General features: G+C 40.8%; 1 protein-coding gene across 1 annotated transcript in view; it reads left to right on the forward strand.

Moving 5' to 3' along the window:
• The window catches only part of LOC120865974 (myosin-4), a 25,793-nt gene extending 4,272 nt beyond the window's left edge, over positions 1-21,521 (forward strand). Inside the window, exons 6-41 of the mRNA XM_040243343.1 lie at positions 1-40; positions 797-824; positions 3,566-3,680; positions 3,767-3,859; positions 3,990-4,053; positions 4,688-4,786; positions 4,880-4,983; positions 5,136-5,274; positions 5,476-5,594; positions 5,685-5,834; positions 7,073-7,243; positions 8,023-8,329; positions 9,167-9,237; positions 9,802-9,889; positions 9,970-10,087; positions 10,434-10,557; positions 10,647-10,783; positions 10,904-11,159; positions 11,863-12,105; positions 12,416-12,592; positions 12,807-12,952; positions 13,210-13,300; positions 13,392-13,781; positions 14,270-14,396; positions 14,809-14,927; positions 15,054-15,250; positions 16,445-16,628; positions 16,715-16,880; positions 16,982-17,106; positions 17,372-17,680; positions 18,311-18,514; positions 19,484-19,609; positions 19,699-19,869; positions 19,945-20,049; positions 20,154-20,249; positions 21,250-21,521. Coding sequence (XP_040099277.1) covers positions 1-40; positions 797-824; positions 3,566-3,680; positions 3,767-3,859; positions 3,990-4,053; positions 4,688-4,786; positions 4,880-4,983; positions 5,136-5,274; positions 5,476-5,594; positions 5,685-5,834; positions 7,073-7,243; positions 8,023-8,329; positions 9,167-9,237; positions 9,802-9,889; positions 9,970-10,087; positions 10,434-10,557; positions 10,647-10,783; positions 10,904-11,159; positions 11,863-12,105; positions 12,416-12,592; positions 12,807-12,952; positions 13,210-13,300; positions 13,392-13,781; positions 14,270-14,396; positions 14,809-14,927; positions 15,054-15,250; positions 16,445-16,628; positions 16,715-16,880; positions 16,982-17,106; positions 17,372-17,680; positions 18,311-18,514; positions 19,484-19,609; positions 19,699-19,869; positions 19,945-20,049; positions 20,154-20,249; positions 21,250-21,402 — 5,352 coding nt within the window. The 3' untranslated portion in view covers positions 21,403-21,521. The remainder of the gene's footprint in view (positions 41-796; positions 825-3,565; positions 3,681-3,766; positions 3,860-3,989; positions 4,054-4,687; positions 4,787-4,879; positions 4,984-5,135; positions 5,275-5,475; positions 5,595-5,684; positions 5,835-7,072; positions 7,244-8,022; positions 8,330-9,166; positions 9,238-9,801; positions 9,890-9,969; positions 10,088-10,433; positions 10,558-10,646; positions 10,784-10,903; positions 11,160-11,862; positions 12,106-12,415; positions 12,593-12,806; positions 12,953-13,209; positions 13,301-13,391; positions 13,782-14,269; positions 14,397-14,808; positions 14,928-15,053; positions 15,251-16,444; positions 16,629-16,714; positions 16,881-16,981; positions 17,107-17,371; positions 17,681-18,310; positions 18,515-19,483; positions 19,610-19,698; positions 19,870-19,944; positions 20,050-20,153; positions 20,250-21,249) is intronic.
• Positions 21,522-24,618: the final 3,097 nt, after the last annotated feature.

The raw sequence follows: 24,618 nt of genomic DNA on the forward strand, positions 1-24,618 counted from the left end.
TTCTCCATCTCTGACAACGCCTATCAGTTCATGCTGACTGGTGAGTGGGATGTTTGCCATGTGTATCTTTTTAGGAGATGAGACTCTAGCAGAGAGAGACTAACCACAGGAGAAAGAGACTCTACTCATCTCAACACACTCTGAGGTGGTCCCCTAATGCCATTGCCCTTTGCCCAGAACCAACCAAAACATACTCCAGATTAGAAGGTGTATCTGGAATTAAAGTGGTCATACTATGAATCTTCTTCCTGGAATGCTGTCTCAGCTAGACCATTCTAAGGCACAACAGCACCTTGGGGAAAGGACTGAGAGATTTCCTCTTCAGAGAGAGCAGAACATCCAAACGAGCCTTTAGTTTTCCCTGAAAATGCGACTAAGGCCATGATTACTTCCAAAGCTACCACCTTTACTATACTGACTCCATCTCCCACATTCAAAATATCTCTAATGCCTTTTTTTTTCATTACTTCTTGTACTTACAATAAACATGCTACTAACTTGTCATCTAAATCCACCTGAAAACCCAAGCCCACTTGGTGTGCACTTAGTGTGCAGTATAAAAAGAGAAAGTCTGCCGCTTCCTTGCAGTGTTCTGTTTCAGCGGTGGTCTGTAAGCTGATGCGATGGGGGGAGCCTCAGGGAGCAGGAGAGAGGGGAGCTGGGAAAGGTGCTGGGCCTGGGGACCACCAAGCCCTCAGGGTTGCTGAGAAATACTAGGTTCATACCATTTTATTAATTTACCATTTACAAACATATTTTAAAATGGTATTGACTGCCTATAATTTCTCTTTAATAGACCGTGAGAATCAATCAATCCTGATCACGTAAGTAGACTTTTGCTTTGTTTTCATGACTGAAATAGCTGCTGGTTTTAGGAACTCTACTGATTTGGTTATGTTTTTTTTAATCTTGATTTATTTTACACAACTGTAAACATTATATATTATACATTGCATGCCTGCTCAGTCTGTGGGATTTCCCAGGCAAGAATACTGGAATCCGTTGCCATTTCCTACTTCAGGGCAAATATTTATTTTAATTAAAAAATTTTAATGTACAAATACATCTTTATGTATTTAAATTAAACTATTTTTTTGTAGCTTCTTCCTTTTGTTTCATAGTTATTAAGTCCTTTCTCATCCCAATGGCTGAATAATAGTTAACTCTTTCATATTTGTTTTTCATAATTTTTTTTAATTTTTATTTTTTTACTTTACAATATTGTATTGGTTTTGCCATACATCAACATGAATCCGCCACAGGTGTACATGTGTTCCCCATCCTGAACCCCCTCCCACCTCCCTCCCCATACCATCCCTCTGGGTCATCCCAGTGCATCAGCCCCGAGCATCCTGTATCATGCATCGAATCTGGTCTGGTGATTCATTTCACATATGATATTATACATGTTTCAATGCCATTCTCCCAAATCATCCCACCCTCGCCCTCTCCCACAGAGTCCAAAAGACTGTTCTATACATCTGTGTCTCTTTTGCTGTCTCGCATACAGGATTATCATTACCATCTTTCTAAATTCCGTATATATGCGTTAGTATACTGTATTAGCGGAGAAGGCAATGGCACCCCACTCCAGTACTCTTGCCTTGCAAGTCCCATGGACGGAGGAGCCTGGTAGGCTACAGTCCATGGGGTCGCTAAGAGTCGGACACAACTGAGCGACCTCACTTTCACTTTTCACTTTCATGCATTGGAGAAGGAAATGGCAACCCACTCTAGTATTCTTGCCTGGAGAATCCCAGGGATGGGGGAGCCTGGCGGGCTGCCTTCTATGGGGTCGCACAGAGTCAGACACGACTGAAGTGACTTAGCAGCAGCAGCAGCAGCATACTTATTAGTGTTTTTCTTTCTGGCTTACTTCTCTGTGTATAATAGGCTCCAGTTTCATCCACCTCATTAGAACTGATTCAAATGTATTCTTTTTAATGGCTGAGTAATACTCCATTGTGTATATGTACCACAGCTTTCTTATCCATTTGTCTGCTGATGGACATCTAGGTTGCTTCCATGTAATGGCTATTATAAACAGTGCTGCGATGAACATTGGGGTACATGTGTCTCTTTCAATTCTGGTTTCCTTGGTGTATATTGCCCAGCAGTGGGATTGCTGGGTCATAAGGCAGTTCTGTTTCCAATTTTTTAAGGAATCTCCACACTGTTCTCCATAGTGGCTGTACTAGTTTGCATTCCCACCAATAGTGTAAGAGGGTTCCCTTTTCTCCACACCCTCTCCAGCATTTATTGCTTGTAGACTTTTGGATAGCAGCCATTCTGACTGGCATGAAATGGTACCTCATTGTGGTTTTGATTTGCATTTCTCTGATAATGAGTGATGTTGAGTATCTTTTCATGTGTTTGTTAGCCATCTGTATGTCTTCTTTAGAAAAATGTCTGTTTAGTTCTTTGGCCCATTTTTTGATTGCGTTGTTTATTTTTCTGGAATTGAGCTGCAGGAGTTGCTTGTATATTTTTGAGATGAATTGTTTGTCAGTTGCTTCATTTGCTATTATTTTCTCCCATTCGGAAGGCTGTCTTTTCACCTTGCTTATAGTTTCCTTTGTTGTGCAGAAGCTTTTAAGTTTAATTAGGTCCCATTTGTTTATTTTTGCTTTTATTTCCAGTATTCTGGGAGGTGGGTCATAGAGGATCCTGCTGTGATTTATGTCGGAGAGTGTTTTGCCTATGTTCTCCTCTAGGAGTTTTATAGTTTCTGGTCTTATGTTTAGATCGTTAATCCATTTTGAGTTTATTTTTGTTTATGGTGTTAGAAAGTGTTGTAGTTTCATTCTTTTACAAGGGGTTGACCAGTTTTCCCACCACTTGTTAAAGAGATTGTCTTTTCTCCATTGTCTATTTTTGCCTCCTTTGTCACAGATAAGTTATCCATAGGTGTGTGGATTTATCTCTGGGCTTTCTATTTTGTTCCATTGATCTATATTTCTGTCTTTGTGCCAGTACCATACTGTCTTGATCCTCTACATAGAAAACCCTAAAGACTCCACCAGAAAATTACTAGAGCTAATCAATGAATATAGTAAAGTTGCAGGATATAAAATCAACACACAGAAATCCCTTGCATTCCTATACACTAATAATGAGAAAATAGAAAGAGAAATTAAGGAAACAGTTCCATTCACCATTGCAACAAAAAGAATAAAATACTTAGGAATATATCTACCTAAAGAAACGAAAGACTTATATATAGAAAACTATAAAACACTGGTGAAAAAATCAAAGAGGACACTAATAGATGGAGAAATATACCGTGTTCATGGATCAGAAGAATCAACATAGTGAAAATGAGTATACTACCCAAAGCAATCTATAGATTCAGTGCAATCCCTATCAAGCTACCAATGGTCATTTTTCACAGAGCTAGAAGAAATAATTTCTCAATTTGTATGGAAATACAAAAAAACTCAAATAGCCAAAGCAGCTTTGAGAAAGAAGAATGGAACTGGAGGAATCAACCTGCCTAACTTCAGGCTCTACTACAAAGCCACAGTCATCAAGACAGTATGATACTGATTTGGTTTTTATCTGACAGTGGAGAATCTGGGGCAGGAAAGACTGTGAACACGAAACGTGTCATCCAGTACTTTGCAACAATTGCAGTCACTGGAGAGAAGAAGAAGGAGGAAACAACTTCAGGCAAAATGCAGGTGGGTCAGGTTGCCAGGTCAGCGTGTGGGCTGTCAGGTAAGAAACTCCCAAGCCCCAGATGTGAGCACTGCTCTTGCCTTGGCAGGGGACTCTGGAGGATCAGATCATCAGTGCCAACCCCCTGCTGGAGGCTTTTGGCAACGCCAAGACCGTGAGAAATGACAATTCCTCTCGCTTTGTGAGTCTCTGGGTCACAGAAGGGTTTTCTTGGGTCTTAAATGCTCACAAAGGCATCTCTCAGTCGTTATTTCAATCTCTTCTTACTCATGTGCTGTTTTGTATGTAACATCGTCTTTTTCACTTGCAAGGGTAAATTCATCAGGATCCACTTCGGGACCACAGGGAAACTGGCTTCTGCTGATATTGAAACATGTGAGTAACAGGACCTTCTGAACAGAATCCAGAGTGACAGTGATAGACTGGAGGAACATGTTACAGCTCCTGCTGGGCCTAAGAGCCTGTGCAACACCAAACATGCCCTTGGGAAATGCCAGTCTAACCAAAGCCAAAGGTGTGCTTCACCCACTTCAGTCAGGAGCTAACTCTGATATAGAAATTGCCAGGAATTGTTGGGCTTGTCAGAAGGATTTCAGCCTCACAAGACATTTCAAATTTTTCTAAGAAAAAACTAAGCTTAGGGGTGCATTAGTTGGGTTTAGTGTATGAGATTTCTTCCTTAGTGTGAGCTTGATAAATGTTGCTCTTAGTAACTACTCTATTATTAACTGAGCAGAGATGCTGAGGAGGAACAGGTTATCAAGAATCAATTGTCAAGGATCCTATGTATGAGAAATGAATATGTCTTGAGACAGATAACTTTAGCTTCCTTTAAGAGGGGTAAGAGTAACCACAGTGGTAAAGACAAAATTACATGGTACCTCATAGGACCATTCAGCTGAAATCACAAGGGGCCAGTGAAATTTTTAGTTCATGACCCCATGATCCAAAGTCACTCCAAGAACTTTATCAGTTTTCCCTCTAATCCAATGTCCGCTTGCCATTGCAGATCTTCTGGAGAAGTCTAGAGTCACTTTCCAGCTGAAGGCAGAAAGAAGCTACCATATTTTTTATCAGATCATGTCTAACAAGAAGCCAGAGCTAATTGGTATGAAAAAGCTTAAGTATATTAATTTAAAAGCTAACATCTTTATTAGTCCCTTCTAACATAAAACATACACCCTGAATTCTACGTACCCAGAAATGCTCCTAATCACCACCAACCCATATGACTATGCCTTCGTGAGTCAAGGGGAGATCACAGTCCCTAGCATCGATGACCAAGAAGAGTTGATAGCCACAGATGTAAGTTTCACATGCAGTTTTTAAAACTAATTGTTATATATGGGAATGACAGTGACAACCCTGCTGTAGGTGTGATTCAGGACACCGTACAAAGTCTCCGAAATAAGTTAGTGTCTTATGTCCCAATTCTATCCTCTCATCTCTCCTGGCAGAGTGCCATTGAAATCCTGGGCTTCACTTCTGATGAAAGAGTGTCCATCTACAAGCTCACAGGGGCAGTAATGCATTATGGGAACCTGAAATTCAAGCAAAAGCAGCGTGAGGAGCAAGCAGAACCAGATGGCACTGAAGGTACCAAATGAATCCCCAACTGGGTTAAATGAGAGAAAATAGGCAAGTAAACCAACTCCAAGCTCATGTCTCCTTTACACCTGAGCATCTGATGGACACACATATCTAACCCCTCATAGCAGTGATTCCCTCCTTACTCTGCCCCTAGGTGTTTTGCGGCCACAGTAGGCCATTCTGGATGTCTGAATTGTATCTCTGCAGTTGCCGACAAGGCTGCCTACCTCCAGAGTCTGAACTCTGCTGATCTGCTCAAAGCCCTCTGCTACCCCAGAGTCAAGGTCGGCAATGAGTTTGTCACCAAAGGCCAGACTGTGCAGCAGGTAAGTGCACAACCTCTGTGAATAATACATTTTCCAGGCCTTCAGGTCATGTCTTTAATAAAAGCAATAATCATTACTCTGTCCATGAAGGTATACAATGCAGTGGGTGCTCTGGCCAAAGCTGTCTATGAGAAGATGTTCCTGTGGATGGTCACCCGCATCAACCAGCAGCTGGACACCAAGCAGCCCAGGCAGTACTTCATCGGGGTCTTGGACATTGCTGGCTTTGAGATCTTTGATGTGAGTTAGCAGAAACTTTGCATGAGAAAAGCTTACCAATCTTGCTGCGGCAGTCATGACTACAAAGAGTCTATTAAAAAAACAGTTAACACCGTAACACCTTAAATTGACACATCAAAGACAATCAAAAAGTCCATGAAAGTGTATCAACTTTGGGTTCAAACTCCACCTCTGTCGTTTCCTACCTGTGAACTTGGATAATGGAAATAGTATTGACCCCAAACAAGGTAAATTCAACTAAGACCTGTAGAGAAAGCTCATAGCACCCCAGATAACGGATCTGCTTCTGTGAGGCTTTTGCCATTACAAGATTTCTGGATTTAAAGATGTAAGCGCTGTCCCCCAGCACATAGTTAGCACTTTCATAGTTAGCAGAGATGGCTGCGTGGAAGACAAGGACAAATTCAAAGCACAATTCTGAGATTCCTACCTGCCCTCCATGGCCAGTAGAGGGGATGGAAATGGCATGGTAAAGAAACTCAAATTCATCTGCCTGAGACAGAATACCTCCCATAGAGTTTACCCAAGTCTTCTCCCCAACAGCAGTGTTTCAGGTATGTCTGATCCAGAGGTCTCATTTCCACACCTTTCTCTATGAGTGCACTACTCATGGACACTGGATGAGATTTTCTGGGTTTAGGAACAAAAGCATTTCCAGAAATCCTCAACCCAACATGGGAAGAGAGGAATAATACTGTTCCAAGCAACAATATGAAGAGTAATTCACATGTTTTCAAATGAGAGCTAAGGACAGTGTAAAACAGCAACCTTTTTGAGAGTTTTCAATAACAGTTTTTTACTGAGATATAATTCACATCTCATGCAGTTCACGCAGTCAAGTACTGAATTCAATGGATTCTGATATATTTACAGATGTGTGCAATAGATTTTAGGACATTTTCATCCACCCAGTGGGCAACCACTCCCCACTAAGCGGTCAGTTCCCATTTCCCTCTTACCCCATCCCCTGGAAATCTGCTTTCTGCCTGTATGGATGTGCCTATTCTGGACATTTCATGTAAATGACATCATACACTACGTAGAGCTTTGAACCTGGCTTCCTTCGCTCAGCCTAGTATTTGCAAGGTTCACCCGTGTCTTAGAACCTCTTTGGCTTCTGCGTATGGGGACATCGCTCTGAGTCAGGCTGTGTTTTCATGCAGGGAGGAGTTAGAGTCCTTTCAAAGAGAAGCTGTTATCACAAGAAGAATGTTCATTTCTTTTTCCTTCTTATTTAGTTCAACAGCCTGGAGCAGCTGTGCATCAACTTCACCAACGAGAAACTGCAACAGTTTTTCAACCACCACATGTTCGTGCTGGAGCAGGAGGAGTACAAGAAGGAAGGCATCGAGTGGGAGTTCATCGACTTCGGGATGGACCTGGCTGCCTGCATCGAGCTCATCGAGAAGGTTCGCCTTCCTGTCTCAGACCACAGGTCACACTGCTGACCCGTATTTAGAGGAAAATCATGAATCTCACTGCACACTCGGGTAAAAGGTTTCTATTGGTAACTAAGATCAGGGAAGGTCCTTTGGCCAACTCTGAGGTAGATGATCTGGTAAAAGGAGACTGAGTCTTTCCTAGAGTCCAGAACTCTACCCTTCCTCATAGTCTGATGACAAGTCTGATTCTTAAACCATCTTTCCTTATTAAAGAGCTCCGAGGAGACCATGATTCACTTATTTCTTTGTCAGTTTTGGAGTCATTCCTGCTGGCATTTGAAGGCAGAGTTCCTAGTACTTCAAAGCAGGGGCTCTCAGTTGTGCCAAAGACCCCACAAGTACTGAGTAAACCTGCACATTCCCCTAAGCTCGCTCCTAGAAATCTTTTGGGGAAAGGGTGGGGTAGGGCCTCGGAATCTGCATTTTTACCAGGTGTCTCTGACACAACCCACTTGCAAGTCACACTTGGAGAAACATTGCTCCAAGGCTTTGGGGCAAAGACACAAACTCCACCGGAGGTCCTTCCTTGTTCATCTTACTCTCCATCATATGCCAGAGCCCAGCACACACCTGGGTATTGATAGGCACCCAATTAATACTTGCCATTTAACAACTTCTGACCAAAGAAATCAGTTTTCATTAACTGTAAAGAATGATACGATGTATTTACTCAAGTAGGATCAGAATGCTACCCATTATTTCTGCAGGCAGACAATTCAAGTGGCATGTTTCTTTTCTTCTCTCAGCCTATGGGCATCTTCTCCATCCTGGAAGAGGAGTGCATGTTCCCCAAGGCCACGGACACCTCCTTCAAGAACAAGCTTTATGAACAGCATCTTGGAAAGTCCAACAACTTCCAGAAACCCAAACCTGCCAAGGGCAAGGCTGAGGCCCACTTCTCCCTGGTGCACTATGCGGGCACTGTGGACTACAACATTACTGGCTGGTTGGACAAGAACAAGGACCCCTTGAATGAGACGGTGGTCGGGCTGTACCAGAAGTCCGCAATGAAGACTCTGGCTTTCCTCTTCGCTGGAGGTCCAAGTGCTGAAGGTTATTTTTAAGATCAATTACATATTCTTAAGAGTCTCAAAACAGAAATACATTGCTTATCAGAGACAGATATAACAAAATCTACCATTGAAAATACTGGCCAATGTGGAGCTAATAGAATGAGGTATATTTAATAAGCATGGTATCATTCTAAGATCACAGACTTTCAAAGCTACAGTTGATACTATGGATCCTTTGTCTATAGCCTCATTTCACCAATGAGGAACACAGAGACTCCAAGAGGTTAAGGGACTTACTCAGGATCATAGAGTTCATTTATACCATTTTAACAATATTGGGTTTTTCAAGGATGCAGCTAAGCTAGAAATGAGGACATCTTTTGTCAGCCTACCAGTGCTTAAGAAATTGAAGTTCTGTTCTCCCAAACCCCAGTGTGCAAGTAACAGGACAAAGGTACGGGCAAATAGGAAACAGGACTTCCTTGCAGGTTACCAGAGGTTCAGCACCTGGGACCAAGCATGCAACTTTGCCTTCGCTCCTGCAATTGTGTGCACTAAGGGGGCATTACTACTCTGTCTCCTGGGCACTTCCTTCAGGGGACAGACTTGGCCAGTTTGGAGTAGCTGTCTCCCATCCCTTCCCCACATATATTCTTGTCACCCACAAGGGTTTTTTGTTTTTGTTGTTGTTGTTCTAAATGCCTATTACATGAACCAACACATATTTTCTTAATCTAAAGTTGAAAGGGGAGAGACATGGAAAGAACAGGAATGACACAGTGAATGAGTGCAAATTTAAATTATCAGGGGAATTTTGGCAGCCCTGATGTCTATGGATAATTGTAAATAATTTTAATTTTTCCATTTCATGTTTCAGAGGGTGGCGGTGGAAAGAAAGGTGGCAAGAAGAAGGGTTCTTCTTTCCAGACTGTGTCAGCTCTTTTCAGGGTACAGTATATTCTTGAATTCCAAAGGGTAACTTTTGTAAAAAATAATATGACCATAATTTTAAAAAATTATTTTAAATGAATATATGGTGAAACTGAGGTAGTGACATATTAAAAAAACTGGAAAACCCCTTAAGGAAAAATTTAGCAAAAAGACCCATGGTGTGTCTCTTCTTCATATTAACTTTTAGGATAAATTAATCATTTACCCCTTAAGCCCAACATCTAAAAGCTCTGATAGTAAGCAAATTTCACATGAAATCAAACCCTCTTTGAAGCAGATGTAGTCAGTTACATCTACTTCATATGACTGAAGTCTCAATACATATTTTCTCTGATTGGCAGCACTTGAGGAAAATAGACTGAAGTTGGCTGATTTTTTGTAATCCATTATTTTCTCTCTATAATCCATACATATGATTTCTCCTGGTCATCATGACTTGTTCTTCATTGAGACAGCTCATTAAAATGTGAAATGGGGGCAAATTCACTAAGGATCATTGATAGGAACTCTCATGTTGATGCAACTAGAAATTATTTTGAAACTTTTAACATGGTTCCACAGGAGAACCTGAATAAGCTGATGACCAACCTAAGGAGCACTCACCCCCACTTTGTACGCTGCATCATCCCCAATGAAACTAAAACTCCTGGTAAGGCACTTCGGATACCCAGACAAGCTCCAGTGTGACTTCTCAGAAGACTATTATATGGAGAACATGTCTTTTTTTAGGGGCCATGGAGCACGAGCTGGTCCTGCACCAACTAAGGTGTAACGGGGTGCTGGAGGGCATCCGCATCTGCAGGAAGGGCTTCCCCAGCAGAATCCTGTATGCAGACTTTAAACAGAGGTTTGTGTCTCTTTATTTTTCCCTTTCAGTATGTTAGTTTATATAAAAATTACCATTTTTATCTACAGCTCATTTTTATCTACTGCCATCTACAGCTCATTTGTAAGACTTTTCCTTGAAAAATGAGCTTCAGCCATTTTAAAGGTGATTGTAAAAGAAAGAAGCCTTGGTTTATATAGTCATTAAGTTTTTCATCCTATCTTCTCAAGTTTTACAAAAGCATTGATGGTTTTAATGGAATTTTTTCCTCCAAACCTCAAATTAATTTTTTCAATGGTAGCTACCAAGAGTTTCAATTTTTTTTTCAGTGAAAACCCACATTTTTATATTCTTTTTATTCTGACAGATATAAGGTTCTAAATGCAAGTGCTATCCCAGAGGGTCAGTTCATCGACAGCAAGAAGGCTTCTGAGAAACTTTTAGGGTCTATTGACATTGACCATACCCAGTACAAATTTGGTCACACCAAGGTACCAGCAACCCTAATTTCTATCATAATTCACCCCCTCTGGGCTTTCTTATGAGCAGAAGTAATATATTTAACTTGTACTTTGGCAAGGTTTTCTTTAAGGCTGGCCTACTGGGAATTCTAGAGGAGATGCGAGATGAAAAGCTGGCTCAGCTCATCACACGCACTCAGGCCATTTGCAGAGGGTTCCTGATGAGAGTGGAGTTCAGGAAGATGATGGAGAGAAGGTGAGGAAATTAGTACTAGTCTCACTTCTCCACATTTTCATAGCTTAATCCAGTCATTATTTTTGTTGAGAGATGTTAACTTTCCACATTCTTCTTCACTTGCCTCTTTTCTTCCAACAGAGAGTCCATCTTCTGCATCCAGTACAATGTTCGTGCTTTCATGAACGTCAAGCACTGGCCTTGGATGAAGCTGTATTTCAAGATCAAGCCCCTCCTCAAAAGTGCAGAGACAGAGAAGGAGATGGCCAACATGAAGGAAGAATTTGAGAAGACCAAAGAAGAGCTGGCTAAGTCAGAGGCAAAAAGGAAAGAACTTGAAGAGAAAATGGTGACTCTGATGCAAGAGAAAAACGACTTACAACTTCAAGTTCAATCTGTGAGTATGAGACATTGCACAGTTCAGCTACATATCATCCAATCACTGACTGGATATGAAGCTTTTTTAAACTGAAGATTTATAAGTAAATGGTTTCCACCAAAACATTTGTTGTAATTGTTTATCCTTCAAAAATTCTAAAACTCAGACCTAAAGAAGAGCAGATGCAAAGTCACAAATTATGCCCTATAGGTTCAATGCACATTCATGCATAGTTCGGTCATCAGTGAGCAAAGTCACACACACAAAAAAATCCATAAACATTTTCCTTTCTTTCTAGAACCTTCCCTCGCATTATAATGTTCTCCTCTTAATAAATGTTTTTGTGCATAAAATGAAAGTTATGTTGCTTTTACCAGGACAGAAAAAAGGCTGAATTAATCCCCCCTCAAATGTGAGAAAACTGATCCCTAGAATGAATAAGTAACTTTTCCAAAGTAGCCAAGGAGCAGATTTTGCCAAAAGGCTAATTTTACTGATTTGACCTTCCACACATGGATATTTGGAAGAAATTCACTATTATATTTATCTAATCAGTATATTGCAATTACTAACATTTTGTCCATTTGTTTAAGTTGACAAGTTAGTTGGCATATGTGTTGACCATTCTGACTGAGTCATTGAAGTTTGCTCATTTTAATACATTGTTGTGTATTTGCAGATACAGCTTACACAAAAGAATATGTTACCTTTCCCCTTCTAGGAAGCAGATGGCTTGGCTGATGCAGAGGAAAGATGTGACCAGTTGATTAAAACCAAAATCCAACTTGAGGCAAAAATCAAAGAGCTAACTGAGAGAGCAGAGGATGAGGAAGAGATCAATGCTGAGCTGACGGCCAAGAAGAGGAAACTGGAGGACGAATGTTCCGAACTGAAGAAAGACATAGATGACCTTGAGCTGACCCTGGCCAAGGTTGAGAAGGAGAAACACGCCACAGAGAACAAGGTACAAACCGTGACCCATTTTAAAGTGTTTACAAATGCGAGCTTGTTACTGATATATTTTAACTGCATTTTTAATCCTGAAATTATTGAATGTGAAAAGTACTGTTATAATTACGTCATCTCTTTAGTCTTCATCACTTTTATCCATTTACCTTGACCTTTATCTCCCATATTTTTCAGCTACATAGGCCTGGGTTAACTTGTAGTTTCCATTTTTCATCTCAGGTTGACATTATTCTAAAATATTACTGTGTTTCTCATCAAGACAACAGGATGTCATTAATATTCCTGTAATTTGTTTAACTCTAAAGGTGAAAAACCTCACAGAAGAGATGGCAGGCCTTGATGAAAACATTGCAAAGCTGACCAAGGAGAAGAAGGCCCTTCAGGAGGCCCACCAGCAGACCCTGGATGACTTGCAGGCAGAAGAAGACAAAGTCAACACTCTGACCAAATCTAAAACCAAACTAGAACAGCAAGTGGATGATGTAAGTGTGAAAAACACGGTGTTTCCTCTTAAGGTGAAATAAACAATTGTGACACGCAGCCATCAGTAGTGCTCATAAGCCTTTAATTGCTGATTTGAAAATAATAATTAAAGCTTTCATGCTATTTGCTGTATCTTTAAAAATTCTCCTGTGTCTTTGAAAGCTACGTTCAGTGCTTAAGAACTGAAACAAATAAAATGCATTATAAACTTAGCTTGAAGGATCTCTGGAACAAGAGAAGAAACTTCGCATGGACCTAGAGAGAGCCAAGAGGAAACTGGAGGGTGACCTAAAATTGGCCCAAGAATCCACAATGGATATAGAAAATGATAAGCAGCAACTGGATGAGAAACTCAAAAAGTGAGTATGAGAGAATACAATTGTAAGCTGCTCACTATCTGGATCTCGAAAATATTACTTCATGGCACACAGAAAAAACAAATACAAATAATGACATCTTTGACTTTTGTACTTAATGAAAATGGTACACTTCTGACTTGGTAAAACACCCATTTAGCACTTCCTCATCACCAGCCATACAAAAATGTTTAGTTACACATAGAAAAGAAGACTGGCAAGAGGACACGGCATGAGCTAACATGCTGCTCTCCTCACAGGAAGGAGTTTGAAATGAGCAATCTACAAAGCAAGATTGAAGATGAACAGGCCCTCGGGATGCAGCTGCAGAAGAAGATCAAGGAGTTACAGGTAAGTCCATGGTTTCCGTCAGTCTCATCCATCATGACAAAATTACCAGTTAGCTTAAAGGAGCTCACAATGAGCTTTTCCCCACGTCCAGGCCCGCATCGAAGAGCTGGAGGAGGAGATCGAGGCCGAGCGGGCCTCCCGCGCCAAAGCAGAGAAGCAGCGCTCAGACCTCTCCCGGGAACTGGAGGAGATCAGCGAGCGGCTGGAAGAAGCCGGCGGGGCCACTTCCGCCCAGATTGAGATGAACAAGAAGCGAGAGGCCGAGTTCCAGAAGATGCGCAGGGACCTGGAGGAGGCCACCCTGCAGCACGAGGCCACGGCGGCCGCTCTTCGCAAGAAGCACGCGGACAGTGTGGCCGAGCTGGGGGAGCAGATTGACAACCTGCAGAGGGTCAAGCAGAAGCTGGAGAAGGAGAAGAGCGAGATGAAGATGGAGATCGACGACCTGGCCAGCAACATGGAGACTGTCTCCAAAGCCAAGGTATGTACTAACCCGTCCCATTTCATCTTATTTTCCATGACTCAAACTAATTGAGTTTCTATATGATCTAATCTAACCGTACAAGCCTTAGACATTATTTCAAACTTTAAAATTATTAATAGATATTACTATATTGAAATAAATCATTTTAATCTTCCTATCTCCTTTGTAGAAAAATCACTTTAAACTTTGTCATTATTACCATGAAAGAATGAAAATACAGAAAAAAAAAACTTATATAAAAACCATATTCTCCATGATGCAGAATTTAAATGACGTTCTTTTTCCAAAAGACAATAATCTAACTTTTACAATAGTTCATTTATTCATTTAGCCAAAATCAGGTGTCTCTGGCTTTGCATCCAAGGCACTGTGCAGAGCTTTGCAGTAGATAGGAAGGTAAAGAAAACAGCCCCTTTGTGCAAAGACTTACAGCTCCCCAAACGAGAAGCATCTTATCTTTCCCTGTTTTCTACTTCCCACCACAGGGAAACCTCGAGAAAATGTGCCGTACACTAGAGGACCAGCTGAGTGAAGTGAAAAGTAAGGAAGAGGAGCACCAGCGCCTAATCAATGAACTGTCAGCCCAGAAGGCACGTCTACACACAGAGTCAGGTCAGTGAACGTGGAGGGCCTGGAGTGCAGGGTACACCTATCAAAAAGGAATCATTTCTTTGGCCATGTACACCCCTTTATCATTGATATGTTATTCCTCCGTCTTTTTACTGTGAGACAGTAGGATGATTAGAAGTTATAATCAGAAAAAAATTTAATCTCAATGGGCTGAAGAGATTTTTTTTTTTTTTGCCTCAGCATTACTCAAACCACCCCCTTCAACCTTAAAATACCAAAGAAAACTCCCACACTTTTTGAAGAAAAGAGCAAGAAATAAACTTCTCAACAGCATTGAAGTTCTTGAGTTACTCTCCCTGTCATATGAAATAACAGAGTTCTGGTGTTATTTCATTCATTAAGCTATTCTTCACCTAGACAACAAAACTAAATCACCACATTCTGTCTCTCACAGGTGAATTTTCACGACAGCTAGATGAGAAAGATGCTCTGGTGTCTCAGCTATCCCGAGGCAAACAAGCATTTACGCAACAGATTGAGGAACTGAAAAGGCAGCTAGAAGAGGAGACTAAGGTGAGAATTCTCCAGCTGATGCCTTCAGTCACTTGAACTCTGCAGCACGTCACCCTATCCACCTCTACACTGAGAATATCAGTGATCAGAACACAAACTTAGAATGCATACTTTCTGTTGGTCCAGGCCAAGAGCGCCCTGGCCCACGCCCTGCAGTCCGCCCGCCACGACTGTGACCTGCTGCGGGAACAGTATGAGGAGGAGCAGGAAGCCAAGGCCGAGCTGCAGAGGTCAATGTCCAAGGCCAACAGCGAGGTGGCCCAGTGGAGGACCAAGTACGAGACGGACGCCATCCAGCGCACGGAGGAGCTGGAGGAGGCCAAGTATGAGCTCTTAGCAAGGCGGGTGGAAAGAAATAGACTCTTTAAAATAGTGAAGGAAAAATAAAAGAAAGAGACTATTCCATGGAGATAGGGGAAGGATTTCAGCCTATTTATGTAGAGTGGTGGACTCCACCATATTCTCCTTCTGTCAGCCCAGTGTATGTCCACTAGAGAATGGGCCAAGACCAGAGCCCTCACCCTATTCTGGTCTGTTACAAAAGCAACTTAAATTTCTTTCCACCAAAATGAATTAATAACTATCAGCATATCCTTTATGAATTAAGAAGAATTCATTTTCTTTAATATAAGGAAAAACAGGGGCACTGAGACTACCTAGTACATTATTATGAATATTATAATTAACAGCAATCCGTTTATCCTTACCTGGAGTACTATTCGTTCAGAATAAGACTATCATACTTTCCCATCATTTAACTAACAACCAGTACCAATGAACTTACTAATTACACACACTGTGGAATAAAACTCATGGGAGGTACACATGGAAGGAAAATAACCATTATATTCTAGTGAAGGAAGTTTTCTAAGGTTTGAGTTATCTCAGCAGTTGTTAGAATTAAACAGAATGAGAGAGTCGGATGAGCTTTTGCAGAGGAAGCATCCTGGTTATGAGTGTGGGCTGAAAGAGGGCAATAAGACTTTGGAGAAATGTAATAAGGGAATAATATTTATTCTCTCAAGGGACCAAACCTAGAAAACTATTGATTAATTGTATGACGTTGACAGTGTCACTCTGGGCCACAGTTTCCTCATTTGTAAAGAAGACAATACTAGAAAATGGCTGAGGATCCTATTCAAAGTTAAAAGTCTTTAATGCCAGGCTTCCTGTTCACGGCTGTCCCTTCTTCCTCACCCTCACATCCTCACATTGCTTGCTCCATTAAAGTGCTTACTCAGAATCTCCATACCCCCTCCACCATTACCACCAGCAAACACACCAAAATGACCTCATACATTGTTGAATATCTCCAAGATAAAAAAGAATTCACTAGGGAAAACAGAATTGCGGAAGAGATAAAAACGGGTGCTGAGAAGGTATTTTAGAAAACTGTAACAACTTATGGGCAAAGGAGCAAAAAGTCTTGGGGAAAATATGCTAGTCAGCAGCTTGATAACATTCATGGCGGTAACTCTGACTCTGCTCTTGGTCATTCACACTGACCAACTTCTCAGGAAGAAGCTGGCCCAGCGTCTGCAGGAAGCTGAGGAACACGTAGAAGCGGTGAACGCCAAATGCGCCTCCCTTGAGAAGACCAAGCAGAGGCTCCAGAATGAGGTTGAGGACCTCATGCTCGACGTGGAGAGGTCCAATGCTGCCTGTGTGGCTCTCGATAAGAAGCAGAGGAATTTTGACAAGGTGTCTCAGCCTGTACAAACTCCACCCATGTTTTATTAATACTTGGTCTCCCTTTCTCCATCAGCTGACAATTTATTGTTTTTCAGGTCCTATCAGAATGGAAACAGAAGTATGAGGAAACTCAGGCTGAGCTTGAGGCCTCCCAGAAGGAGTCCCGCTCTCTCAGCACTGAGCTGTTCAAAGTTAAGAATGCCTATGAGGAGTCCCTGGACCAACTTGAAACCCTAAAGAGAGAAAACAAGAACTTACAGCGTGAGTCTTTGTAATCTTTCAATTTCAAAAATGGTAGACAAGTATCTTTTCAATTTTTCATCTTTCTCAACTGAACTTTGTATTTTATTATTAAACTACAGAGGAGATTTCTGACCTGACTGAGCAAATTGCAGAGGGAGGAAAGCATATCCATGAACTGGAGAAAGTAAAGAAACAGATAGAACAAGAGAAGAGTGAACTACAGGCCTCCCTAGAGGAAGCAGAGGTACATGCTCTGTTTGCTCACCTATGCATTATACATAAATTGAAAAAGTAATAGCCACTGAGATCTATCACGTTGCAAACTTTCAGGGGATAACTCATGTTATTCAGCAAGAAATATTGAATTGTACCTTAGGAATATAGAACTAAAAGGCTAAACTAAGTTGTATTAGATTTTGTGAGTTTTTCTAATGCCTTCTTGAAGAAATCACTATAATGTACTCCCAAAAAGCACTCCTTAGATAATTTAAATGTTTCTTTTTCTAAAGGCATCTCTCGAGCATGAAGAAGGCAAAATCCTTCGCATCCAACTTGAGTTAAATCAAGTGAAATCAGAGATCGACCGGAAAATTGCTGAAAAAGATGAAGAAATTGATCAGCTGAAGAGGAACCATCTCCGAGTTGTGGAGTCAATGCAGAGCACCCTAGATGCTGAGATCAGGAGCAGGAATGATGCCCTGAGTATCAAGAAGAAGATGGAGGGAGACCTCAATGAAATGGAGATCCAGCTGAACCATGCCAACCGCCAAGCTACTGAGGCAATAAAGAATCTTAGAAACACACAAGGAGTACTGAAGGTACATTGGGATAAATATGGTCTTATACAGTCTGGGAGTAATTGTGTGACTCAAATTTTAATATTTCAGGAGGACTATATGCCATAAGTCATCTGAACAGTACAGTAATTAATTGAAGTTTTGCTGCACACAGTTGAAAAACAGCTTAATTCTTAAAAGCCCAGGGCAGAATTTACTTTGTCATCTGAGAAGAAGACAAAGTGATGAGGGGTGACAAGACAGAGTGATGAACGACTTTAGCTACATACCACTGCACAAATCACTTCACTTACGTGGACTGCATGTGTTTAATGTATAAATAGAAACATAATATGTATATCGCTATTTATTTAACATTTATAAAACAAGACCATTTTATTAGCTCATCTCTAAGGATACTTTCCTAATCCAAAATTGTATAGCTTTATTCGTGGCATTTTCTTTACTGACTCAGGATCTAAAATAATATAACATCACGTGCTTGGGTAGAACTGCCACCCAAGCTACAAAGAATTTGTCTTTAAAGAGACTTGAGGATTTTCCCTGTCCAATCATGCACTCAGTTGTCAAGATCAATGTGTGTATGTGACCCTAAAGTTGTATTTGCTTTAACTGGACCATCAATAAGAGCCCTTTGCTCCATCTGCGCAGGACACTCAGCTCCACTTGGATGATGCCATCAGGGGCCAGGATGACCTTAAGGAGCAGCTGGCCATGGTTGAGCGCAGAGCCAACCTGATGCAGGCTGAGATTGAAGAGCTGAGGGCATCGCTGGAACAGACAGAGAGGAGCAGGCGAGTAGCAGAGCAAGAGCTTTTGGACGCCAGTGAGCGTGTGCAGCTCTTGCACACACAGGTGAGGTTTGGGACTATGGCTGAGCAAATGCACTCCCTGAAGCTGAAGACCATTGCAGAGGATAAGCTTGTTCAACAGTAAGGAGGAACCTTGGCAAGGGTCCCTCCCAGGAGTTCAGGAAAATGTACAACAGTAAATATGCACTGCGGTCCAGCAGATTCACAAATACATTTATAGGCTGGCTTAATCATGTTGATTTGAAATAATTTACACCCCTCATCACTTTGTCTTTTAAAAATACCCAGAAAACATCCAGAAGTGTAAGCAAAGCTTTTATCAACAGTTATCTCTGGGTAGTAAGAATATAGTAATTATTCTTTGTCTCTTTTTTGCTAATTTATATGTCAACTACTTTTTTTTATAATAAGCATATATTATTGTAGACTTTCTTAAAGTTGCAATATATGGAAATAGCCATCATGAAAAGTTAAAATCACATACTACAAAATAATTTTAAAATCAAGTTAAAATGCAGTATTTTTATTACTCATCGTTAGTATCCTAAATTGACTGCATATTTCAAATACGGTCAACTTTCTAAAAATGTAAGAGATCCTTGGTTCATTTTTGTGTCAATAATGATGCTATTTATCCATATAGAGCCAACAAATGTGAATAAACAACTAAAAATTAATAATCCATTCATCATGAGCTATGTGATGCTACCTGCAGCACTTCACATTTTTTCCTGGGGCAGTGGTCGTGCTTTATACTTATAGCAGCCACTGATAATAGTTGAATATGCTTGGTATCCAAAATTAATTTTCATCTGGAAGAATCTAAAAGAATTTTTATTAATAGACATAGTAGGTAGAAAGAAGAGAAGTGAAACTTAGAGTCTACCTTTGATTTGGTTTTTATTCTGAATATTTCTTATGATCAATAATTTTATGCCTAGTAAAAATAACAATGTAAATAGGTATAATACAATTAAATGACCTTGTCTTCTTTTTTACTAATTTGAAACAGAACACTAGCCTGATCAACACCAAGAAGAAGCTAGAGACAGACATCACTCAAATCCAGGGAGAGATGGAGGACATTGTCCAGGAAGCTCGCAATGCAGAAGAGAAAGCCAAGAAGGCCATCACTGATGTGAGCAGAGGGCCACCCTGGGTCATCAAGCTAGAATCTTGATGGGCTGTCTCACCTTTCTCAACTAGTTTTATTTTACTGCTAATTAGGCGGCCATGATGGCTGAGGAGCTGAAGAAGGAGCAGGACACCAGCGCCCACCTGGAGCGGATGAAGAAGAACCTGGAGCAGACGGTGAAGGACCTGCAGCACCGTCTGGACGAGGCTGAGCAGCTGGCCCTGAAGGGCGGGAAGAAGCAGATCCAGAAGCTGGAGGCCAGGGTGGGGCTCCCAACCTGTTCAACTCCCATGCTGCTAGTTACAGCCAAGTGGCTAACCATCTTTGTACTCTTACAGGTGAGGGAGCTCGAAAATGAGGTTGAAAATGAACAGAAGCGCAATGCTGAGGCTGTCAAAGGTCTTCGGAAACATGAGAGAAGAGTGAAGGAACTCACTTACCAGGTGACAAGCTTTTCCGTGTAATTCGGGCCTACTGCTTTCAAGAAAATAGAAATAAACTGTTTTCAAATTATGACACTATCTATTTGCTACCTCTTTCATTGCAGACTGAGGAGGACCGCAAGAATGTTCTCAGGCTGCAGGACTTGGTGGACAAGTTACAAAGCAAAGTTAAAGCCTACAAGAGACAAGCTGAAGAGGCTGTGAGTACCTCTACAGCAAGAGAAAAACATTCAGGAGCAGGCCAGGTTTCGTGGAGACAGAATTTAAGAGGGTTTTTTTTATGGCAAAGAACACAGAATTGGGAATATGAAATTGGGTTTGAAAAATGAATATTTAGAAGGAAAAAAACCATAACATCAATTACCGGAGCCTTGAGGATTCAGGTTCATCTCTTCTGAGATCTCCTTAAGCAGTTTTCCAGACATGGTAGTATAGAAATGTTTCTTGGTTATAACTCACTTCCCTCCCTATCTAAAACACTCAGCAACAATGAGTACTCACAGAGGTATGCAAATGAGAGCTCTGAATCTAAGCCTTATTTAAGTTTATGATGAATCCACCTAGAACATTTCTTTTTTCATTTGGTTGCAGTTCTCTTTCTCATGGGCTTCCCAGGTGGCTCAGTAGTAAAGAAACCGCCTGCCAATGCAGGAAACTCTGGTTCAATCCCTGGGTCAGAAAGATACCCTGGAAAAGGAAATGGCAACTTACTCCAGTATTCTTGTCTGGGAAATCCCATGGACAGAGAAGCCCGGTGGGCTACAGTCCATGGGGTCACAGAGTCGGACACAACTTAGTGACTAAGCACTTATGTGCACTTTCTCATACTGTTAATTCTAAAATCCTTTCTTAAGATTCTCCGCATCCAATACTACCATGGAACTTACTTTTAAGAGTTTGTTTTACAGAAACAAGGTTGATTCAAATTCCTGCTACTTTGATCTCCCTGTTGTCACTGTAGCATCTTAAGCTTGCCGAGAAGAGAGTTAAATAAGAGATAATGAACAGGGAGTTGTAAGCCCAAACAACACAGAGGCGAATGTGTGGGATGCCCTGTCCCTAACAGGTATATTACCAAAGAACAGAACCTTCTGCTTCTCACTTATGAAGCAAATCCTGCAGCTGCTCCTAGTAACAAAGGCAGTAAGAATCAGGAAATATCACATTTTCTTGTTCTCTCAAATGCATTTCTTTCCTCAGGAGGAACAAGCCAATGTCAATCTTTCCAAATTCCGCAAACTCCAGCACGAGCTGGAGGAGGCTGAGGAACGGGCTGACATCGCTGAGTCCCAGGTCAACAAGCTGCGGGTGAAGAGCCGGGAGGTTCACACAAAAGTCATAAGTGAAGAGTAATTCATTCTAATGCGAAAAAGTGACCAAAGAAATGCACAAAATGTGAAATTCTTTGTCACTGTCAAATGTAATTTTAATATCAAGGAAATAAATCAGCAGAGAATTTTGCAATCTAAAAATGCATGTGTCTCTTAATTTCAAGCTCAACAGTGCTATTAGAACTAAGTCATTCATTCAACATTTGTTATGCTCCTACTGTATACAGTCAGAGACAATGACATAAAATGAATGTGGTCAGTGAACCAATTTTCATAGAAGGCAAGTGAAATGAAGCAAAGGTGTTTAATGGACCCTCAATTCCATTCAACCATTTTTACTGAGTACCAAGAATGTGTCTGTACAGAAATGGGCACCATGGATATGACCACTGTGTCCTTGCCCTTGAAGACCTCAAGCCAGCAAGTCATGGCCATTCAGATTCTAGTACAGTATGCATACTCTGAGAGAAGCATGAAAACAACGTGTGGTAACAACAGAGAATGAGATGCGAACCGGGGGAATCCAGGAAGGCATCTCAGAGGAGACGGAGTTAGCTCCTAAAAGATGAGTAGATAGCTATCATGTGAAAGACAAAAGGAGATGAGCATTCTAAGAAGAGAAAATAGCATGAGATCTCAGAATAGTTGAAGCAGAGGCTCCATGAGCAAAGAGCATCTGAGAAGGCCAGAGACGGAAGCTGAGACCTGACTGAGGGGCACAGCCCCACACGCAGGCCTGAGGAATTAGGACAAGCATCTAACTGGTCACATTTCATGTGGAGGCGAGTTGATGTGATTCTGGTAGTAGCGTGGAGGATGGAGGAGAATAGGAAAGAACAGAGCCTGGAAAGACTGTGGCGCTTTTTACATGAGATAGACTGCAGATGACAGCGACAGAAATGAACCAGAACGCAGCATGAAAGCAGAGCTCCAACACTGCTATAAGAAAGGCCTGGGAGAACATGAGAAAGTTAGACCGTCTCACACCACTCAAGCCTCGCAGTTACTTTGTCGTTACAGATTTTATTTCCTTCCAAGGGAAAAGCTTTTCCTCAGAACCACCTACCTCTCCAAGAAAAAGGACAGAACTTTAAAGATAAATCTTCCTTTTGACCTAATTTCTACACACACTTCTGCTTACCAAGAAACCTAAATTTTCTCAGTACCATACATATTTCAAGCAGGAACTAGAAAAAATAATTTCTTAATATCAAAAAGAATGTGACTGAAATTTTATCACAGCCATTGCCAGAGTGCTTTTTTAAAATACTTTTTAAAGCTTACAATTTGGTTTCACTCTGTAGATATTTAAAAACAAGCTAGTCGAACCCCAATTTACTCTTTTACAGTGCATCCCTCTCTCATAAGAAAGCTACTGTGGGAAGTCTCCTTTCCCCAGTGTGGGAATCCTAATTAGCAATAAGGAACTTGCTTCATGAGGAGAGAATTTAAAAGCAGTAGAACATAATTATAAGGAATATTTTACCTAGGTCATGATGAAGACTAATGAAATATTCTGCCTGGAGTAGGCATTTATTATCAAATTTTAATTAAACTCTGTAGAGTGAACCTATTGACCTCAAAAGCCCTGGGCAATTGCTTTATTATCCTGTCTCCTAACTATTTAAATAATTGCTTATGTAGAGAGTTGAGAGTGGATTTCATTCTCTAGGGGTCAATTACTCTGGGGTCCTTGATTAAATAAGGCAGCAAGGATTTAGAGTCACAGCTATGATAGTTAATATTCTTCATCTTCTTCATAGATTAAGTGATTTATAGATTTATATCCTTATGTCTTACAATAAAACCACACATGATCATATATAAATACTCAATAATGCTCTTTGTATTTTCTTTAACTGACATGAGGGATCATTGAGATTTGGGAACTGTTTCTACAAGAATCCAAACAGGATGCCAGCAAGGAGAAAGAAGAAGATTGTCTCCATGATTAATGTTAAATCAGGAAAAATGGAGGCAGTTTAAGTCCAATTCCTTCCTGACAAGTATTGCTTAGACTTACTAGGATGGAAAGAACCTGAGACTGGAAGAAGACTGTGAAATGTTACAAAGGGCAAGGGACTTTTTCTCTGACTTACAGATTAATCCATTTAAAATGTATGCAAGCAGAACTAAGCAGAGAGGGCCATGCCCTAGTGCTTGTGTATCTAGCCAGGTACCGTTATACTAAAACATCTCCTAAAAATTTGTACAAAGGCCAGTTTCTTTACTCTCTATGCTCTTAGGACCATGACAACTGAAAGCAAAATCTGGGACCATTAACATACTGATACTTGAAAAGATCATGAATGTTTTCCCCTCAACTCAATTCATAAGTCTTCACATAAGCGACACCAAAATCAGAAGAAATCTCAAGATCCCTCTCCTCCAAAACAGTACTTCCCTTTCTCTCAATCTTCTCTCTACATATCCTACTCTTAGAGACTGAACCCTTGGCTTCCTCAAGGATGTTCACTTTAATCTCTAATTAAATTGAGAATATACTAATCTCAACTAATACTCTAGCTAGAATTATTGGCTAACCAACTAAAAAAGCATAGAAAGAGGTCTCTTGAGATGTGCCTGAAGGAAGGCAAGCTGGAGAGAGGGAAAGGCAGTAAGAAAATGTGTCCACAGAGGCCATTTACTAACAATTTTGCTGAGGGCTGCCTTGGAGCATTAAGACTGCCAGCATCCTTCCTCAAGAGCCAAGAGGTTACTTGAACCTCTTCTTTAGTACTGCTCAAATGTAGCATGCATCAGAGTCATCTCGAGGTCCTGTTAAAATGCAGGTTTTTGGGTCTCACTTCCAGAGTTCCTAATTCAGTAGGTCTATGTTGGGACCCCAAAATTTGTATTTTTAACAACGCCCCAAGTGATGTTAATGCTGCTGTTAGTTCAGTGACTACATTCTGAAAACCATGGCTCTAAATTATGACCAAATATTTCACAAAGAAATTACATATGATGTACTATTGCCCCACATATACGCCTGTCAATTCAGCCCAACTTCTCTGGGCCTCAATTTTTTCATCTATAAAATGAAAAGGCTGAGCTAAAACAATCACTAAGATACCATGTAAATGCCTTTGAGTTCATGTTGGAAAACACTGTTATTATAATTATATGAAATAATTATAATATCTTACATCTGTAGACTCTTTTATTTGCAAAACATTTTCATTTACAATTTATCAGTCACTAAACATTCACAATGATGTGAGACAGATAGAATCCT

Source organism: Oryx dammah, unplaced genomic scaffold, assembly GCF_014754425.2.
Source record: "Oryx dammah isolate SB20612 unplaced genomic scaffold, SCBI_Odam_1.1 HiC_scaffold_8, whole genome shotgun sequence".
NCBI classification, from domain to species: domain Eukaryota; kingdom Metazoa; phylum Chordata; class Mammalia; order Artiodactyla; family Bovidae; genus Oryx; species Oryx dammah.